Source organism: Mirounga angustirostris, unplaced genomic scaffold (assembly GCF_029215605.1).
Source record: "Mirounga angustirostris isolate CCGP_5_RB_7025 unplaced genomic scaffold, mMirAng1.0.hap1 SCAF_10, whole genome shotgun sequence".
Taxonomy (NCBI): domain Eukaryota; kingdom Metazoa; phylum Chordata; class Mammalia; order Carnivora; family Phocidae; genus Mirounga; species Mirounga angustirostris.
Window position 1 is genome coordinate 11,626,206 of NW_026991718.1, and position 21,352 is coordinate 11,647,557.

A 21,352-nucleotide genomic window follows, 5' to 3' on the forward strand; every position below is an offset into this window, starting at 1 on the left:
GGAGGGGGCGGCGTGGGGGCGGGGCAAAAGGTCAGGAGGCGGAGGAGGGGCCTCGGGAGGGGGAGGAGCTTCGAGGAGAGGGGCGGAGTGGGGCGGGGCCGTGAGTCACCTGGAAAGGGGAGGGTCCGGTGGGGGGCTGGACTCAGGTCACCTGAGGGCGGGGGAGGGCTCCCGGAGCACGTGGTGGGGGTGCGTGGGACTCCTGACCGACACCTGAGGGGCCGGTCCTGGACCGCGGGCTAGGCCTCTCCCTCCTGGGGTTCAGGTGAACGTCCCCCCAGACCTGGGCCGCGCGGCTCAAACGCGAGGCCCGCGATCGGGGGTGAGCGGAGCCCGCACAGGGCCAAGGAGGACCTCCCCGGACCCGAGACCCTTGCGTCGCCCTGCCGCCCACAACCGTCCGTTCTGGGACAGGGGCCGTCGGCCTAGGTTGTCCCAATTCTAAGATGAGATGCTTTCGAAGCCGCCATGGGACTGACAAGGTCCAGAGCAGACCCTCCCTGGTTGCCCCCCGAGTGCTGTGTTGTTTTTGCCCAGAGAATACGTGAAGTAGGTGCTTTGTACTGGACAAAAGCGGGTGTTCACCTGCTCCCTTACCTGTCTCAGGTGTGCGCCTCGCCGGGGCCCGTCCCTGCCCTGGGAGGCGGGGCCGAGCGGAGGGCGCCCTTCCTGTTCCTGGGTAGGTGTCCGCGGCTCGAGGGGCGCCGGAGAGGACCAGCTCCGGGGTCACAAGTGAGTACGGGTGTCGGTGCCGCCCCTGAGCCTCACCCAGAATCGGGGTCACCTCCACCCCTTCCCCCTTAAGAAACTGCTGGAGAGGGTAAATGGGTGGCGAAAGGGCGAGAAACGAGCGTGTCTTGGGATTTGCTGTCGTCATCCCGCGAACTGTCAAAGATTAACCAGCTCTCTGGACGCGACCACGGTCGTTTCCGTTCACAGAAAAGCTCTAACGCTTACTTTTAACTACTGTAATTCATTTTATGTTATTTGGGATTATGTCATGTTGGAAAAGCCACTTGCTAGTTACTGCCTTTTCCGTTCCAATTTGTTCCAATAAGTGACACTCTGAGCTCTGTCAGGGTGGTGTGGGTGTGCTGTGCGCTTGACTCGGGGGGAGCACGTGGTGGGCACGAGCACCTGGACCCCAGGAGGGAGAGGCCTAGGGGTCGGTCAGTAGGGGGGGCAGGAGGCCGGGAAGATGCGCGCGGGGCGCTTGCCCCGAAGTGTGCCAGGCCCTCCACACACTCACCTGGCCCTCCCTGTGACCAGCCAGGCTGTTTGGGGAGCCGCTTGGAGTAGAGGGGTCTCTGAGAGCAGAAGAGGTGGGTGAGGTGGCCACTCTGGCCCTGGGAGCACAGGGCGTCTGTGGATCTCCTTGCTGCAGTGGATCTTTCACATTGAAACAAGTTAGGAAAGTGCTATGAACTGGTGAGTGACCACAAAGAAATGGGATGTACCTGCTGGCCAGAAACGTAGCCTTTTCACTTGATTTCAACAAATGTTTCCAACTCTGCCAGGGCTGAGTTGGAAAGAACGACACAGACAGGGCCCTCTGCCCCACAGGGAGTCAGAATCTGATGGGTCCAGAAAGTTCTACCCGTAGGAGAGAAGATTTTCAGGTTTTCTTCTGCTTACAGAATATGCCTCTCCTGCATTCTTGTTCTCAGGAATGTTTTTATTGAGATGTGGGAGATGCCTAATTAATAATAAGTTAGAAGATGCCCTCCAGAGAAATGACAGGTCTCCCAGGAGCCCTTTACTTCCTTGTGTGGGCCTGCTCTTGCATTACCTGTGCAGGCCTGACTGCTCAGGTGTTTGCAAATTACTATGTTGGAGGTTAGAATAATCAAAATAAATTATAACTTCCATCCTGTTCATCTTGTTTAAATTAAGGAAAATTGGCTGTTTGGTTTGCTAATGTTCTATTTAAACAAAGTTTCTGTAAAATGAGAAAATACTAACCTTCATCTTTTGTAAGATTAAAAAATAATAGTAACAAGTCTTTGCTCATCAAGAGTGATTTGAGGCTTTTATTCCACCTAAAAAGTAGGATGTGGTGCCTCATGGGTCAGAGGGAAATCTGGCTGGCTGTGTTGCTGGACTGACTGCCTGTCACAAGTCCTTCTACCTGTTGCCTTGTTTGCAAGTGTGTCGTGATAAGACATAATCCTATGCAATTTAGAACCTAAGCACACTGAATTTTCTGTTTTCTTTGGAAGAGTCCATTTTTTACACCAAATGATCAGACTAGAGTGGCAAGTGTAGTCTGCTGTGAGCCAGGATCTCTCCTTAGTTTGAGAAAAGATAAAGTGAGTCTAAGTCAAGGGTCTCCTTATGCTGAAAGCTAAGTTCTCACCACTCCCTACTCTCTGCCCCACATCTGCAGCCTGGGGTCAGGGGGAGGAGAAAAGAAGCACAGGATATACTAATGTTATGTACTGTTTACTAAGTTTTAGTTGCATGTGTCAGAAACTCTGATCCAAATTGGCTTTAGCAGAAAGGGAAAGTCTGCTGGTCCAAGTCACTGGACAGTCCCGAGCTGCTGTGGCTTCAGCTGTTGCCTAGTCCTGGGCTCCGGTAGGGCCACTAATGTTTGGGGTTCAGCCAATTTGGTTTAAAGTTTGGACTATGAAGGCTGCTGATGTGACCAGAGAGACCAGTTTTGATTTCTTGAACTGATAAGTTCTGTCCCCTTGAGTCAAAGGAAGTAGTTAAACCAAGGCCACAGAAAGATAAGAATCCACTTAAGAAACTATTAAAAAAAAAAAAAAAAAGAAACGATGTCTGTAGTTGTCGGGCAGTGGTGTTCAAGACAGTAATGTTCTAATAAAGCTTCTGAGCTAAGGGCAATATGTCAAAGCCTTCTAAAAAATTACATAGATGTATGAAGTTTCTTCTACTTTGACTAAGATTTAATCTATCTATTCTATATATTTCCTTAGCAGCATTCTAGCTCCTTTGATTTTGGTTAGGGTTTTATCAATTCAGTGAATTAACCTTTATTTCATGTAAGTTATAAGGCTTAATAATTTGGTTAATATCTAGTTAATGGACATTTGGAAAACCGTTTCTAAACTTCTAAACTTTTCCTGTAGGTACCTCTCTCATAGCTGAGCGTCCACTGAGGAAAATATTATTGTGGATGCTTGTTGATATGAAGGAAAGTTTGGGAAGCCCTGGCCTTGAGTAATGGGGTGCAGGGTGCTTAATCCATGGTCAGTTTCTCTCCCCAGGTGGCAAGTTTGCCCCAGCGACCCAGCCCCTAGTTTATTGCCCATGATCAATATGTAAATTATTTCCACAGCTTAAGCTCCTTTCAAGCTTTTGAGGTTTCCAAAGTAAAAATTTTCTTCCCAGTATTTTTGAAACTCTTAATTTCAATAAAATTGTCTTAGTATGGACATTTTCAAATGCTTTAATTACTTTTTAAAGAAAAATTTAAGCTAAGTTTCTTAGCTTGAGGTTTGGCAGCCATTCACTCTCAGGAGGAAACTCAAAGATCTTTAGAGAATTTGCTTTGCCTTGGGATTCAAGAGACTCAAGACTTTTATGAATGTTCAGATGCCAACCATGATTTAAAATTTAAAAGGCCTCTTTAGTAATGACCTGTATCTTCATAACTTCAGTGATATAATGATGCCAACATTCTGACCAGACCATGCTCTCTATATCCCTGATGGCACAGCCGAGGAAAAGAGCCGGGATTTGATGCTGAGGACAGGAACTGAGGCTTATGTCTAAATTGTTATTATTTGTTGGCTCTAACAGAGAAATTCGCTATACATAACTATGACCAAGCAATGGGATTTTATCAGAAATTTTAAAAATCTGCGCTATTAAAACCAATTATCTGGAGTCTTGTATAGTTCAGCTGAACACGAAGGCATGCTGACGGTGACCAGGCTTGTGGCCCGCCAGTGCACAGGGCTTAGCGACCGCACTCTGTGGCGCGTAGGCACCGTAGGCCGTATCTGAATTCCCAAGTCCAATAGCCCCCTTCCCGTGTTTACAAAAAAGGCTGCGACCTTTCCCCACAGCAGGATGTTTGCAGTATCAGCTCTCAACTGTGGAATTTGCTTATTTGACTGACTCAGTTCTGCTTGCTTGATAGGGTTCACAGCAGAAAGTCTTCTGGGGGCAAGATTTATGTACTATTTACTAAGTTTTAGTTGCATGTGTCAGGAACTCTGATCCAAACTGGCTTTAGCAGAAAGGGAAAGCCTGCTGGTCCAAGTCACCGGACAGTCCCGAGCTGCTGTGGCTTCAGCTGTTGCCTAGTCCTGGGCTCCGGTGGATTCTCTCCGCAGCTCTTGTCCAATGCCCTTCTGTGTGGTGTGCTCTCAGGCTCTCCCCTTGTGGTGACAGAATCTTGTAGCAAGTCCAAACGGAAGTGCCTGGGAGAGAGGAGTTCTGGCAGCTCCACACCAGCACTTGGTGAGATGCTGACGGGTCAGCTTTGGTTTGAAGCTCGGCTGTGGTACAAGATTTGTTCTGATTTGCACAGTTGGGTCACCTGCCCCATTCCAGGGGCAGCATCAATGAAAGAGGCAAACTGTGCTGGTTCTGAAACAAGACAGAGATATTCAGGAGGAGCAGGAGCACATCTCTGCCACAGTGTGCTAATCCAATTCAGGAAGTTGAATTGAGCGCCTAGACATATGCACAAGGCACTGCAGGGCACAGAGATCAGGAAAACGTGCTGCTTCTGGCCTGTAAGTGTTGTAGTTTAGTGGTGCGAAAAGAAAAAGTTGAGAACACAAAGGAAGTAGGAAGAAGAGACAGTTGGGTGGATGTGAGCCTCAAATCACAAACTCGAGTGCCAAAAACGTGAACATGTATCATGAGCCCTCGTTTTCTATCAAATTTGTCTCTCTTCATTCTCCCTGGAGGCAGTCATGTTTCAGGGTGATGCCAGGTCTGGGCTAGCACTGCCCACTCAGATTTGCTTTCGGTCTTCAGATACCACTAATCCTGGAGATGCTGCTAAGCTGCCCCTTGCTGCATTCACAAGGCTCTAACAGTCCAGGCTGATAAAAGGACAGTGCAGTTTCCTCCTGCGGGCAGAACTGCTGGCCCTCCTGTGCCTCCTGGGCTGACAGGAACTTTGTGGGGTGAATCGTATTGGCCCTGGGCATGCACAGGGCTGTAGTGCTGGTCTCATGGCAATCAGACCTCCTTGGGTTTCCTTCTCTGTTTTCATCCTCCCTTTCTTTAGAGGACCTGGAAAGGACTACTTTAGGATGCTGCACCATCAACTTGTCCCTTGCTTCCCTCTGGTCCTTCTCTCTCGCAAGGTCTGGGAAATATTATAACGTCTAAGAGGCAGAGAAATTTTCTATTACTCAGCACATTTCCTTCTAAATGAACTCTGTCTAGTCCTCACAGGGATTTGACCTCTAATTCCCAAAAGCCACACAAATACTTTATTCATTTAACACATGTATATTGGGCACTTACCTATATGTCGTTATGGCATGTGCTGGAGATATTACAGTTAATAAAATAAAATAGTCGATGTATTTGCCCATGGTGCTTACCTTGTTGTGAAGGAAATGTACAGGAAAGACTAAGATAGATAGATGATAGATAGATAGATAGATAGATAGATAGATAGATAGATAGATAGGGATAGATAGATATAGATGATGATAGGCAGACAGACAGACATGGTAGATACAGACAGATATAATTGATTGGCAGATAGATACAAACGATATAGATGCAGACAGGTATATATGGTTGACAGAGTAAGGATATCGGCTATGGTGCAAACTAAATATGATGGAAAAACTTTGAGGGATGTAAGCAATGGGGTACTGTTATCTTAGCTATTATTTAAATGGAGCATTTCTATGGAGAAATGACCATAGGGGTTCAAGAGTAGGAACAGAGAAACCAGTCAGGAGGCTTTGAATAGACACCACAAGAACTGGTCATCTTTGGGCCAGGCTGGTGGTGGGGAGGAAGGAAAGAGTGGGGTCTGGGGGACAAGAGGACCCTGGCAGGGAGCATAGAAGGAGGACTGGCCTCCACTCTTCACTCTTTCCTGCAGGTGGATCAAGGCAGTGGGTCCTTGTGAGAACACTGAAACCCGGGGTGCTGGCTGGCCTGTGCGAGCCCATGTGAGGAAGGGACAGTGCCTGAGGCAGCAGAGACAGGAGGCTACCTTGTAAACCCACCGCTGTAATCCCGCTCAATCGCATGCCCGTGATTCGAAGGGGGATGCAGAATGGTTTCACTTAGAAGCAGCATTTTAAATTGGTCTTGAAGAATGAGTTGTATTTCAAGAGGTCAGAGGTTGGCAGTGTTTTTCCTTAAAGGGCCGGATAGTACATATATTAGGCTTTGCAGGCCAAGAAACAAAATTTGAGGATATGTGTAGACAAGACAGAAAACAACAACCACAGTTTTTTTAGTTGATAAAACTTAAACATCATAATAATTGAGAACTTTTTTTTTGTAATACAAGTCTTGTGATGAGACAAATGTGATTATATGGGAGAACATTTTGCTACTTGAGGTTCAAAGTTAGTGTTTCTTATCATAAAAATAAATCACAAATGTTCAGCTATTAATGGTGGTCTATGATGTGATCTTACTGGTTACATCTTTGAAAATGTGTTTTCACACAAAATATTATCATTCTTTTGATTTAATTTGTTTAGCCATTAAAAATGTAAAAACTGCTCTTACCTCCCAGGCCATAGGTGAATAGGCGGTGGCTGGACTTGGCCCAGGGCCACAGTCGGCCAACCCCTGGGGGCGGGGGGTGTCCCTTATCAATTTACTGCCCCTCACTTCCCAGGGTGCCCTTCAGTGTGGGCTCTGAGATCAGCAACAGCGTTTCTTAAAGTGTTACTCCTATCAAGCGGGCACAGTGATGAGCTTCCACAGTAGTGGGTGTGGGAGGAACATTGCAAGAGGGACAGGCAGGGGTCAGCCATGTGGTCTCGCCACATGGACACGGGTGGAGCCCACCCAGCCTCAGGCCTAGGAGAGTCCCCTCTACTCAGAAACCAGAGCTCCACAGCTCCTGCCAGCACCCAGACTCCAACTACAGGCCCATGCCACAAGCTGCTGACTGCCTACACCCCAGAGCGTGGCCCACCAGCCCCTGAGCAGGTCCAGCCTGGGGGAACATGGCCCTCCACCACCCTCTCCAAGGACCCTGCACCTCCTCCAAACCGCCCTTGCTGAGGGCTCGCTCAGCCTTGGGTGCCGTCCAGAACAAATAATTTTCACAGCAGACTACCCCCTCAACCTGCTATTCCCATTCTACCTCTGTGTGGACCCAGGCTGTGCACCTGCTCTAGGTTAGCATAGCGGGGGCACCCAGAGGAGAGCACAGGAAGGACCCCAGAACACTGAATGTTTTAAGGTGTACACTAATAGGAGCCGTTGGTCAGAGAAGGAACATCTTAAATGTTTTACCATGTAATATAAAGGCAAAACCACTGCTTTGCTTTTTTAAGGACTTGTAAGTAGTGTATTATGAATACTATGTAATCAAAGAGATAAGAATGTTAACATATATATGATCATATTTGTAAGTGTTTTTACCCATGTTTCCACCTCTCCAAACTAATTAAGTGATTAGAATATATATAAAACAAGTCAAATCTAGTCTTTAAGTCAGAAAATGAAAATTACAAATACTTCTCCACCATCTTTCTTCTTCAGAGATCAGAAATAATTTTCAAAATGTAATAATTAGGGGGCGCCTGGGTGGCTCAGTCAGTGAAGCATCTGCCTTCAGCACAGGTCATGATCCCAGGGTCCTGTGATCGAGTCCTGCAACGGGCTCCCTGCTCGGCAGGGGGCCTGCTTCTCCCTCTCCCTCTGCTGCTCCCCTGGCTTGTGCTCTCTCTCTCTGTCAAATAAATAAATAAAATCTTTAAAAAAAATAAATAAAATGTAATAATTAGGGTAATATTAGCTGCAGTAAAAAGCCTCAAAATCTCAATCACTTAACACAATAAGAATTACTTCTCCTTCATATACTATAGTCCAGTGTAGGTGTTGGGTAGTGGGCGGCTTTCCGCAGGTGGTGATCCAGGGATATTCTCTCCATCCCTCCTGGGGCTGTGACGGCGACAGGTGGAGAAAATGTCCTTCTCAATTGTCCTGTCAGCTTCTCTGGGCAGCTGCCCCCGGGGACGGTTTCACATGGTAACACGGAAGCACACATATGGGTGGGCAACTAGCTGTCCCAGCCGCACAACCTATAAAGTAAACCCTCTGTGTGCAATTCATTCATCCTATGAAGGGTAAGGCACGGTGCCTCATCTTAGGTAGCAACAGAAATTAAGAACTCAAATGCCTCATCTAGTTATAATGCAAATTACAATCAATGCATGTACCTTATGAGCAGACAGATTTGTGTTAGTCAGTTTCCCAGTTATGCTCCCATTTGCTGACTCACACCTCCTCTTCTCGTTAGCAGCCAAAATGGAAACGAAATCACTCCTATCTCAGCATATGCTCACTGATCATGGCTTTTAAAATCTATCAGTTGGGGGCGCTTGGGTGGCTCAGTCATTAAGCGTCTGCCTTCAGCTCAGGTCATGATCCCAGAGTCCTGGGATCAAGTCCCACATCAGGCTCCCTGCTCAGCGGGGAAGCCTGCTTCTCCCTCTGCTACTCCCCCTGCTTGTGTTCCCTCTCTCGCTGTCTCTCTCTCTCTGTTGAAAAATAAATAAAATCTTTAAAAAATAATAAAATAAATAAAATAAAATAAAATCTATCAGTTGTACCAATACTGTACTGGAAATTCGGAAAATTGGAAATGCCCCTTACCATATATGTATTTTCTAGGTCACGAGGAATACCAAAAAACAATCGTATGTCATTAGTGTGTCCCCTAGAGTCGTGGCTAAAAACTTCCTCCATAAAATGTACTTTAAAAGCCCAAATGTCTTTATGACTATGGAAATTGGAATTTTTCTGGTTTGTATTTTTTCTGAGACCTTCTAAATCCAAACTGTATAATCAAAGCGTTAATAATAGGACAAATTTAAAGGTTACTAGTAAATCGACATAATTTTGAATGGCTGTCTTAGGATTCCTTCCCTATATAAAAATTACATGCTTCTGAAAATTTTTCTGGTTCATCTCTGTGCTTAAAAGAAACCATTACCAGTAAAAACAGCAATATGAAGAGAGTATCAGGCTTTCAGTATCTCAGTACCATCATCAAGATGGGATAGTTTCATTTTTAAATAAGTACATGACTGAAAAGATGAGGAGTAACTTATATTAGCTCCTAAAAATTCAAATTCCAGAAGTATCTATGTTATCCAAATGCATCCCATAACAATTAAGTATTTAGTGTGCAGCCTCTCACCAAATCCCTGTCCTTTGAATTTTGTTTGTGCCTATTTGCGTGTATATGTGCGGGACAGGGTGAGGCTGTGTGTGTGCACAGGAATGTGTAAAAGGTAAGCACACAGTTTTTACTTTTCCACGCTTCTTCTTGCAACGAATGTTGCTGGCCCTGAGAGGTCAGATTTGAAATGATAAACAATTTACGGAGTCATTATCCATAATATAAATTTTTACAGCAGGGGTCATAAGGTGCCACTAATGTATTAAATATTTAATTACATAATATTCAGCTTATGCTGAACAATCTTTGTTATATAATATTTCAGACACACAAGGGACTATTGAGGATAACATAATTTACATGCACAGCCCACTACCTATTCTAAGAAAAGTACAAACCTCAAGTAGGCCCCCTGTAGAAGCCTTCCCCAGGACCACCCCACCCCCAAATCAAATATCATTACACTTTGATTATATAGATTTATATTTTATATATAAATTTTACACATAAATATTATATGTATTTTGTTATAGATAAATTTTATATTTTATATATAAGTTTTATATAAAATATACCTGCTTTTGTTCATGCCTTAAAACATTGACGTGAATGTAGGATATTCCATATATCATTATGCAACTTGTTTTTCCTTTCTATGTTATTCCCATTTTTCCACGTTGGTGTGTGTCTATCTAGTTTGTTTGAAGTTAGAGAATACAGTTTTAATGCTACAACAAACCATATTTGTTCATCCTCTTCTTGAGGAAAATTTGTTTCCTTCTTTGAATGTGTTTATTTTTATGTGTTCTTACTGGTTTGCTGTTGGGAACACTGCCTCCGTGACCGTTCTATGCACATTGTGTTGGTTTCCGGCGAGGTCAACACATTGCCGCAAAGTGGCCGGCCCCTAGAACAGAAATGTATTCAAGGTGTCAGCAGGGCCACGCTCCCTCCCAAGCTTGTGGGGGATCCTTCTCCTGGACTCTCTGAGCTTCCGGGGGTGGTAGGTGCTCCTTGGCTTGTGGCCACATTGTCTTCCCTCCTCTGTGTCTCTTTATTGAATCCTAAATGAAGGAAATTCATCATCGGATTTGGGGTCCACCCACCCAGGTAGCCAAGGATGAGCTCACCTTGTAATCCTTAATTACATCTGCAAGGACCCTTTTTCCAGATAAGGTCCCATTCTCAGGGGCCAGGTGGATGAGAATTTGGGAGCCAGCACTCAATTCACCAAGGCCTCAGTGAGCACACCTGTGGACCTTTACCTGCGATTTCACCTAGGAGTAAAATAGGTGGGTTGTAGGAACTGCTCGTGTCTGCCTGTCCTCACGAGGGCCCTCCACTGACTTCTGCCCCTCCAACAGACAGGAGACTCCCCTTTCTACCACAACCCGCACATGCACTGGCAGGCCTTCACACGCCCGTCAACCCAAGGGATGAGAAATGGGGACTCTATGGCCTTACTTTGCACGTCCAACTTTTCAGGTGGTTACCAGCCAGAGAGTTTTCCTCTTCTGTGAATTAACTAATTGAACACTTTGCCCGGTTTTCTGTTGTGCCTCTTGTATTTTTATTGATTTTAAAGATCTCTGTATTTTGGGGCGCCTGGGTGGCTCAGTTGGTTGAGCGACTGCCTTCGGCTCAGGTCATGATCCTGGAGTCCTGGGATCGAGTCCCACATCGGGCTCCCTGCTCAGCGGGGAGTCTGCTTCTCCCTCTGACCCTCCCCACTCTCATGCTCTCTCTATCTCATTCTCTCTCTCAAATAAATAAATAAAATCTTAAAAAAAAAAATCTCTGTATTTTGAACCCTAGATCTCTGCCATTTATGCATATGACAGATATCTTCCAGGCTGTCACTTATATTCTTATTTTCAAACGTATGTTGACACAACTTTTTCTTGACTTGAATGTAGATGAATATATTATAGTTTCCTGTTATTGTGCATTGTTTAGGGTATTCCTTCATTGCCCAGATAATAAAGATATTTTCTATTACTTTTATTCTAAAAGTACTAAATTTTGCTTTTAGTATTAAGGCAATCAATTATTGAAATTTTTTGTATATGATGTGGTATTATAATCTAATTTTATTTTGTTTTTATTTGAATGACCAGTTGTCCCAGAATAATTTATTAAACTACCATGTCATCTCTGTCATATATTTTTAAATATGTGAATGCATATATGAATGTATTTTTCTTGCTTTTGTCATGAAGGTGACATTTTTAATTAAGTGCTGTGGATTATTCAATAAATCATGTTGTGTATGTAAAAAATACTAGGTTCTTCATATCCTATACCAATATAAGTTTGAGATGGGCCAAATAGTTAACGTAAAATATAAACTCTGGAAGAGAATATAGAATAGTGGCTGTTTTCATTTAGTTATTATTATTTTTTTTAATCAAGGCCTTTAGTCACAGTAATAGAAAGATGAAAACAGTAGAAAGCCCAGAGAAGTGTTGCCATATAAATAAAAACAAATGCTGAAAAATTATAAATAATTTTTTTAAAAAGCAAGCAGAGACATAGACTTGCAACATGATTAAAATTATAGACAAAAGGAGTATGGCACCAGAAAAACAGTCAAAGAATGTGAACAGAAAATATGCAAAACAGGAAATGTAATCAAACAAAAGAAAAATTCACTAGTATTCAAATAAATTCAAATAAAATTTGTCATCCTGTTTTTCTGATGTACGGACTTCGCTTTTCCCAATGTCACCCGTAACAGTGGAATTTTTTATGGTAATACCCAGTGGTTCTAAACGTGGGTGGTATTTTGGGGTGCCTGGGTGGTTCAGTCAGTTAAACTTGGGTAGTATTTTTAGGAGACAATTTGGTAATATAATAAACAAATTTTGGGTTTTTTTGATTTATCAATTCCAACTCTTAAGACTCTGTCCAGAGATGATTGCCAGCCAACAGTGGTATCTATAAAAGCTGAAAATGGAAACAATCTACATATTTAGCAATAGGGATCAATCGAAGCATACACTAAAATGCAGACAGTAGTATTGGGGGATATTAATAGTAGGGGTGGCTTTTTTCCTCAGTATTTACATATGTATACTTTTACCTCTTTGTTTACAGTATGCTTATGCCATGATTTCTGATCATTTAAAAATATAGACTTTTTTTGTCATATTTGGGCCTTTTGCACTATGAATTTGAAAAGCAGTTCTCACATAATTTCTGGTTCTTTTATGGTTTGATTTTTGGCATTTCAAATTGTTGATGAATTTGGAGTTCATCCCTATGTAACATGAAGCGGTGGATGAATTTTTTCCCTCAAAGATCACTATTTATTGTGTAATACAGCTTTTCTACAATGACTTAAGGTGCTATCTTTATTATATACTAAATTATTTTATGTATTTGAGTCAATTTCTGAATTTTCTATTTTGTAAATTGGATTTTCTACCTACAGTCACATCTACTATCAAGTCTGGAGGCTTTATAGTATGTTGTGGCTTCTGGAAGAGCTTGTCCCCCTCATTCTTCTTTTTCCTACGTTTTCCCTATATTTTCTTGCTTGTTTATTTTTCTATATGAACTTGTGAATCATTTTGTTTAATTAGAGATACTTGTAAAACTTAAAAGAGAAGATGAACTTGATTTCATTAAGACAAAAGTAGAAAAACCATCATAAGGGGCGCCTGGGTGGCTCAGTACATTAAGTGTCTGCCTTCGGCTCAGGTCATGATCTGGGGGTCCTGGGATCAAGTCCCTGCATCAGGCTTCCTGCTCAGAGAGGAGTCTGCTTCTCTCTCTCCCTCTGCTGCTCCCCCTACTTGTGTTCTCTCTCTGTCAAATAAATGGATGAAATCTTAAAAAAAAAAAAAAAAGAAAAACCATCATAAGAAAATTCTAAAGGCAAATGACAAATGGCGAATCAATATTTGTGACTTAGAAAAAGGCTAATTTCCTTACTTTATAAATGAATAAGAAACAGAGAAATACCCCCCTTGTAGAACAATATGAGAGATTTGACAGGAATGGAAAGATATTTAACATTACTCAACAAATAAAAGCACAATGAGAGGTTCATGACAAAGAAACTTACTGCCACTTACCGTAAACCCCTAGAAACTGGGCAAAATATAGCGAGTATCTGCTTTCACATGTTGGATGCCAGGTAAGTGTGTCTAGGACCCCAGGGAAGAGGGAGAAGTGAGCTGAACCCCAAGACTGCCCATTTTCCTGCCTGAAGGCCCGTCCAGGGGCCTCAGGGCCAGGAAGTCAACCCCAGCTCCTGCTCTCACTGCATGAAAGAGACAACAGGCTTTGGGGAAGCCAGTGAAACTGGACTCTGCAAAGCAGGCTCCCCGAAGAGAGGGCTCAAGAAATCTGCAAGGGAACCCCACGAATCCTTGGACAAATACCAAACCCTAGGTGTACAGGTAAAACTTCCAAGGTGGAGCAAAGAACCACTATGAGGAAGCCATGAGTGAATAGTTTTCAATTCAGTGAGGGTTGAGGGGAAGTAGTTCCCACCATCCAAAGGGGAGAGAGCTCATTAAACCCCTGAGGACACTGGGATAGAACCCAAAGAGTCACACCATAATTGTAGGGCTCACATCAAAAATACAGGCACTGGAGCTAAACACAGAAGTAGGCCCGGGAAAGACTGAGCTGACAAGTAGGTAACTCCCTGCACTGCCCCCTACAAAGGGCACCAGCCCGAAAGAAGACAACAAAATTTAGCCACTCATGGGGAAATATTCATATCTAGCATCCACTAAATTTTCCTAGAAATGGCCAGAAATAGGAAAATCTAATCCATAACTAGGAGAAAAATCTGTCAAAAACCGATCCCAAAAGGCCAGAGATGATGCAATTATCAGACAAGGATAAAAAAGCACCTTTTAAAATACGCTCAAGTATTTAAAGAACAACATAAATCGATTGAGGACAGAAATGGAAAGAACCCAAACAAATGGCACTTCGTAGCTGAAAACATCATCTTTGACATGAAAAATACATTTGAGGGCCTGAACCAGATGTGAAGTTGAAGCCTCTTGATCTCTTTGGCTCTTCGGATTCCTTTGTCCTGTGAGAAAGGGATGACCCATCCCCACATACCTCAGGTCTGGGAGGGTTTTCTGTGCCTTTGTGGGGATAAATTCGTGCTTGCATGACTTGGGGAACACCAAAGCAAGCCTTAAAGGTAGAATGCTATACAAACACATGGGAGTAATCACTCAGTTCCTGAGTCTCTTAGAATTTTACTAGTAAGAATAATCTATACAGATAGTTAAATATTTTGACAAAAATATCCAGATATAGTAAATTTTATATTTTTTATTAAAGACAGTTGTAAGTTACATCTTTTGTTAATTCTTTAAATTTTAAAGTTTTTTAGTTAGTATTGAGATGAGTTAAGAATTACAGAGAGCAGGGGCACCTGGGTGGCTCAGTCAGTTAAGCATATGCCTTGGCCTTGGGTCGTGGTCCCCGGGGTCCTGGGATTGAGCCCCGCATCGGGCTCCCTGCTCGGCAGGAAGTCTGCTTCTCCCTCTCCCTCTTACCCTGCTCGTTCCCTCTCTCTCTCTCAAATAAATAAAATCTTAAAAAAAAAAAAAAAAAATTACAGAGAGCAGATACACAATTGGGAGGTTGAACCAGGCTTTTATAATTTCTGGGATTTTGAGAGTTTAAGGTTTCCCAATCTCAGAATGAATTTATCAGGAAAATAGAAATGAGACAATAATTTGAGGATTTCCAGTTCATTTCTTTTGTCTAGATGGATACAATTGGTTAATACTCAATTGTGCATGAGAAAAAATGAAATTATAATAAATTTCTAACTCATATTTACTATACTTCTTCATTAAAATCTCCTTTTCTTAATCTTTCAGTGAATAATCCTATACCTTCCAATTTGAAATCGGAAGCAAAAAAGGCTGCTAAAATTCTAAGAGAATTCACGGAAATAACTTCCAGAAATGGACCTGATAAGATCATTCCTGGTAAATAAAATATGTACCTCTCATTTTTAAATTTGTTTTGTTGTCTAAGTTACTTGGTGTACTCCTTGACCTCAGGCAGAGCACCCCCTAAAAGCAGCAGGCCCTCAGAGCGCCGTTATCCTCCTGGCTGATATGCCAGATGGTCTCCTGGGGCCCCCACACCTCCCTTTGCCCTCTACCTTTGTGGAGGCTCCCTTTCCTGCTTACCCTTCGTAGTGCCCACTTTGGCTTTCCCCAAACTCACCTGTCATTGTCCTCAATTTCTGAGGTCTTTACAAGGTTATCTTGCAAAATCACTAGCTAATCTCATAAACCAATTTAATTTTGGATTTTCTTTCTTGAGATAAGATTTTTACGTTTTATAGTGGTTGAAGAAGACATTAGTCAATAACTCCTGACCCAGCTGTGCATCATATTCCTTGGATCATTAAAATACAGTGCCTAAATTCCCCCCAAACCTGCTGAGTCAGACCCTTGGAGCAGAGTGGCCGGGATTGTAACGCAAGGTGGACCACAAAGGACCTGAGTCTAGAGATGGGCTTTTGGGAACCACTATCTGCTTGTTTCCACTCCCAGTTATTTCTACAGGGTGGTTCAAGGAGGACTCCTCCTTGCCAGGAGGCAAAGATTCACATGCAAACTAGCTTGGGTACTGCTACAGACTACTTTCCCTCTTAATTAATCATGGGCGTGGGACACTTCCTGCATTACAAAAACTAGCTTAACTTCTTTTTTTAAAACTAGTTTAATTTCTTAAGCCAGATTTTTTAAGTTATTTAGCAGACCTTTGAATGTTAAAAAAATTTAATTTGTTGTTATAATTATTATTATTATTGTTGTTGTTACTTTGGTCCAGCCACTACTCCCATCAGGAAAACCGTGCTTCCTAGAAGCCTTGCTACTCCAAGTGCAGACTCGACCAGCAGTTGGGCATCACCGGGGGGGCTTGTTAGAAATGCAGTGAGGCTCCACTGAGGCCTCAGTGGTCAGAATCTGCATTTTTCACAAGATCTCCAGTGATCTGGCTGCACATACCAGTTTGATAAGTACTACTTTAGGACTCGAAGAAAATTCAACCAGAAAAACTGAATTTTCAGTAGCAATATTCTGAAGCAGGAGATAGAAGACATTTCTTGATATATATATCAGCATCTGCATACAACAGCCTGCTAGCCCAATTTATGGATAAATTGTATTTCCTGACATAGAAACATCTGAGTATGGATTATTTCTCATGGATTTTGTGCAGTAAAATTCCATCAGGGAATCTGTAATCAGTGCATCTATATTATAAATGAAAAGCTAATTCGCAAATTATTTAAGCATTATTGGTATTTTAGTGTCCCCAAATTTGGGTGGAAAATCTATAAAAACAAACCTGAAACTTAAAATATGTTCATCTACTTTTGTTCTATTTAAATAGAGGCAATCCTGACCGTACACACGTTGAGAGTGAAGTGTGAGGGTAGAGGAAGATGTTCTGCCAAAATGTGGTTGTAAAAATAAATCTATGTAATATACAATAGAGCTTTCAACCTCATCACAATATACTTATAACCTTTTAAAATCCAAAATGAAGGCACGCTTAGTGGACTGCAATCTAAGAGCCCAACCTTGTTCTCTAAGCATTGCTTAACTACAAGCAACATCACATAGGTCTGCACGCTAACTTCCTGCTCTTGGGTGAGTTATCGCTGAGAGTCTACTATTAACTAAAATTTTGAAGTGGTGTGCATAATTATATTAGAAATTTAGTGTTTTTCTAGGGACTTCCAGAAAACCATTTCTGTGTGTTTGAGTACCGTGGTTTGACTTTCTTGATGGAATATTTAACAAAAGACAAGAAATCGAACAGTCTTAAAAGTGATGTTGGGGACCAAGACTAACTTCCAATGTTTGGGCTTCCCTTGTTATTTGAAAGATATACTGTTGTGTGAATGAATCCACAGAAAAGGGAGGTGCAGTGTCTGGGGGTGGTACGTATATTAATAGCTCATTTTATGTAATGAACTTCCCTGAAATGTGAATGAACCAATATTGTATAAATTATATTCTCAGTACACTAATAGTTATGTGTTACTTGAATACTTGAATGGATCATTTTATAAATTAAAAAAATTTTAAAGTGGCAAAATCCCTTGGTTTTTCTGTATTTGAATCTAATTTTCATATTCATAAAAGGTGAACTACCTATACGGCTTTAAGATCAAAGTTCTGCTGTTTGTGTGATGCCAGTCTTTTCAGCTTTCTCCTTAGTTCTTAGTTCCATATGGATCTTAATCACTTTGAAAACAATAACTTGTTTTTTATGAGTTGTAGTCTCAATTAATTGAAATTTCCAAATTATTTGTCCTGCTAGTAGATGTCAATAAAAAAAAAATCTCATCCACATATCTCATTTATTATAGCAGTTGCAGGGATTTTTTTAGCACTTTGTATGTTATGCGTAGCATTGGAAATATACCACAAAGAAGGAGGCCGAGGTAGACAGCCTTGGGTCCGTGTGCTACGTCAGTGAGTTTTATTTGGCTCATACGTGCCGTTAAGACTGGAACTGAGAACCCTGGGATCCTGCCCAGCAGAGTTTTGTGTGTATTGATCTGCTTAATGCTCATCTATTCAGGCAAGTCCGCTAAAAATGTTCACCTGCCCGTTGTCTTTAATTTTGCAGCCCACGTAATTGCTAAAGCCAAGGGCCTTGCGATTTTGTCTGTGATAAAAGCTGGATTTCTGGTAACTGCTAGAGGAGGCAGTGGGGTCGTGTTGGCACGTCTTCCAGATGGAAGTAAGTTGCTTATTTTCATTTTGGAAACATTTGGCAGGGAGCATGATAGGTTTCCTCAAGACCCCTAACATTGTCATCCTGGAATGTGCACTCTGGATGTCCCATCAACAAGGACAGTGAGGCTTCCCGTTTCTCTCCTCCTCTTAAAATAGTAGACAAGACTTGGAGGGGTAGATCTAGCTTTGTCTTATGTACATTTTGTAATTCTTCTATGGAGCAGTTATTGAACATGACAATATTTGCATTTCTGATGTTAAATATGAATCTTATTTTTCAGCTTCGTGATATAACTTTTCTTCTGTTATATGGAAGTTGATAAGAAAATCAGACCCATCTGTAATCTTTCTCCTATTCCCATAGGAAACCATAAAAACTGAAATTTTTCTTTAAAGCCTATAACCAAGGTGGAAGCACATCAAGATCAATACAATTTGGTTTCACTCTTTGGGGTGAAATCTAATACTTGATTTTTCAGAGATGAAATCAAAATATATTTCCCTTAATTCCCAATATTTAATCAACATTTATAGTAATATTTAAAATGTAGGTAGGGGGGCGCCTGGGTGGCTCAGTCGTTAAGCGTCTGCCTTCGGCTCAGGTCATGATCCCAGGGTCCTGGGATCGAGCCCCGCATTGGGCTCCCTGCTCAGCAGGAAGCCTGCTTCTCCCCCTCCCGCTCCCCCTGTTTGTGTTCCCTCTCTCCCTGTGTCTCTCTCTGTCAAATAAATAAATAATCTTTAAAAAAAATAAAATAAAATGTAGGTAGGTGTGTCATAACTAACTATAATGCTTTTTATACCAATTTAACAGTCTCAGTTCACTCATATAATTGAACATATTTCTCTCTTAATAGATGTTTTTAGTGTAGGTAATTTAATTTTATTCTGGAAGAGAGCATAAGACAATGACAATAGATACATCTGGGTGTTTGTGGGGCAAGTGACCACTGAACCTCAGTGGTCAGGTCCACTGCGTCCTGTGATGTGTCCCCACAGTAAATTAGAGTCTCTCCCTGAAGCTGTGGCCCAGCACTTCATGGTTCAGTCCTTGCCTACGAAATGAAAACAAGAAAGTTCTCTTCTTCTCAAGCACTACCCACATTTTCATGAGCAGAGTTCCCGCAGGATAACCAGACAAAGTCGAGGCACGTTCAAAGGTCCTTCAGTGTCTGTGAAAACTTCCCCTTGGTGGTTGACAGGGAGGCTATCTGCAAAGGTAGAGGCCCGACAATATCTGGGGTCTCTCAGAACCTCAGCGGGGACCTTTCTACTGGGCCAAATCCCTGAATTTCTCTCTCCCACCTTTCTGAGTACCAGCTGCTCTGTCTGCAGAAGGTAATTGCCCAAATGAAGCAGCAAATTCCCCAGATCCTGGCCAGATGGGCAGTCTTCAAACAGGGACAGTTCCTAACATAGGAAATGGAAAACAACTTTGGGATTATATGACACTAATTTCTGTAATCAAAACTCCCCTAAGCCTGGATAGATTAGTTCTGAATATATTCAAGCAATATCCTGTTATCTAGAATACAGAATTAGGTTTAGGAAGCTAATAAGCATTTTCAGAAAGTACTTTATCTATACTATCCCACCCTTCCCCCATCAAACTAATTTTTTTCCTAATTCAAATGGAATTATTGTACTTAGTTTTCAAATGTAAGGAAATTTATCTTGTTAAAATCTTAAAAATCTTGAATTTATAGCCTATTTCTTGTTCTTCTACTAGGCACAAAAGACCAGTTTTTGCCCTCAGAAATTTACAACAGAAACAGTTTATTATTGTGTTACCCTTAGAAGTGATTATAATAAGCTTTTTTTAATCCTTTTGCTCTCGTATATCTATGATAAAATTGTAACTAAAAACTAGAATTATATAGCCCAATTATTTTGTGAAACATTATGTAAATGTTGAGAGTTGAAATGATCAAATGCTATGTGTTTAGTAGGTAAGGATTCAATCGTTTGATATATTATGCATGTTTATAGACAAAGATTAGGGGACATGGATTTGTGAGTCTGTGAGTCTCAATGTCTAATACCTTTCAAACATTTTTAACTTAAAAATTATATATGCTTCAGGGCGCCTGGGTGGCTCAGTCGTTAAGCATCTGCCTTTAGCTCACGTCATGATCCTGGGGTCCTGGGATCAAGCCCTGCATCGGGCTCCCTGCTCTGCGGGAAGCCTGCTTCTCCCTTTCCCGCTCCCCCTGCGTGTGTTCCCTCTCTCCCTGTGTCTCTGTCAAATAAATAAATAAAATCTTTAAAAAAAATTATATATGCTTATTAAAGAATATTAAAAACACAGGGGAAACACCAAAGTCTCATTATTTTTAAAAGAAACACTATTCTCATTGTAGCATTTTTCCTTCCCATATTTGTGTGTCAAGGGGTTTTAATGTTAGAGTAATGTTTGTTTCTTTGGTTTTATTAGAATGGTCTGCACCTTCAGCCATTGGGATAGCTGGGCTTGGTGGAGGATTTGAAATAGGAATTGAGGTAAGTCTATAAACATACAGTTGCCATTTTCTCTAAAAGCAGCTGAAACTTACTACATAGAACTTGAGAGACTACCTACTGTTCTTATTTCACCACTGACGGAATAGATTTTATTCCATATATTTCATTTTCTGGACAGATCCCCACCTACAACTATCTAATGTACACCGGTGTTCTTTCATTTAGAGTAGAATTTTGCTCATTCAGGCTTTGCTCTGTTTCCATCTTTAGCACAACTGTAGAACAGATAGGCCTCAAATCGGACTGACTGTGCTTGGCTGCGTATGGCTTGCTGATTGCAAAGCTGCTCAGTTCCACAGTGGGCTGCTGAGTAAGCCGGAGCTCAGATCCAGGGCATACCTGGCTTAATACAGTCTATCTTCACCTGTGGCAACACCCTGTTGTGTTACATCCGGATCTTCAAATGACTTCAAATGCTGGCTTTGCATTGTTTCATTTTGTAACTTTGCTCCTAATGATTATGGCCTCTGGGGGAAGGGGAGGCTCCTGGCTACATTACCCTATACCTGTTTGCTGAGGTCTGTTGCTCAGGGGTTATCAGGGGTTAACATTCCTCCCCCAGCTTTTCCTGCAGGGTAGTTGTGCTTTCTTCATTCTTTCGTGTAAGAATTGAATTTAAATGCAGAACTGGCATCTTATTTATAGTTATACCTCATTACAAACTTCTTAGGAAACCTTATCAAATTTTCAAATGTCTGTCTTACAGTGTTTGTGTATTGACAGTTTTCTTTCAGGGAATCTGTTTGCTTTT

At 42.0% G+C, this 21,352-nt stretch overlaps 1 protein-coding gene across 1 annotated transcript in view; it reads left to right on the plus strand.

Moving 5' to 3' along the window:
* Window positions 1-178: 178 nt before the first annotated feature.
* SH3YL1 (SH3 and SYLF domain containing 1) overlaps window positions 179-21,352 on the plus strand; it is a 37,191-nt gene continuing 16,017 nt past the window's right edge. Inside the window, exons 1-4 of the mRNA XM_045883992.3 lie at window positions 179-732; window positions 15,190-15,300; window positions 17,972-18,085; window positions 20,516-20,580. Of these exons, the coding sequence (XP_045739948.1) occupies window position 732; window positions 15,190-15,300; window positions 17,972-18,085; window positions 20,516-20,580 (291 nt within the window). The 5' untranslated portion in view covers window positions 179-731. The remainder of the gene's footprint in view (window positions 733-15,189; window positions 15,301-17,971; window positions 18,086-20,515; window positions 20,581-21,352) is intronic.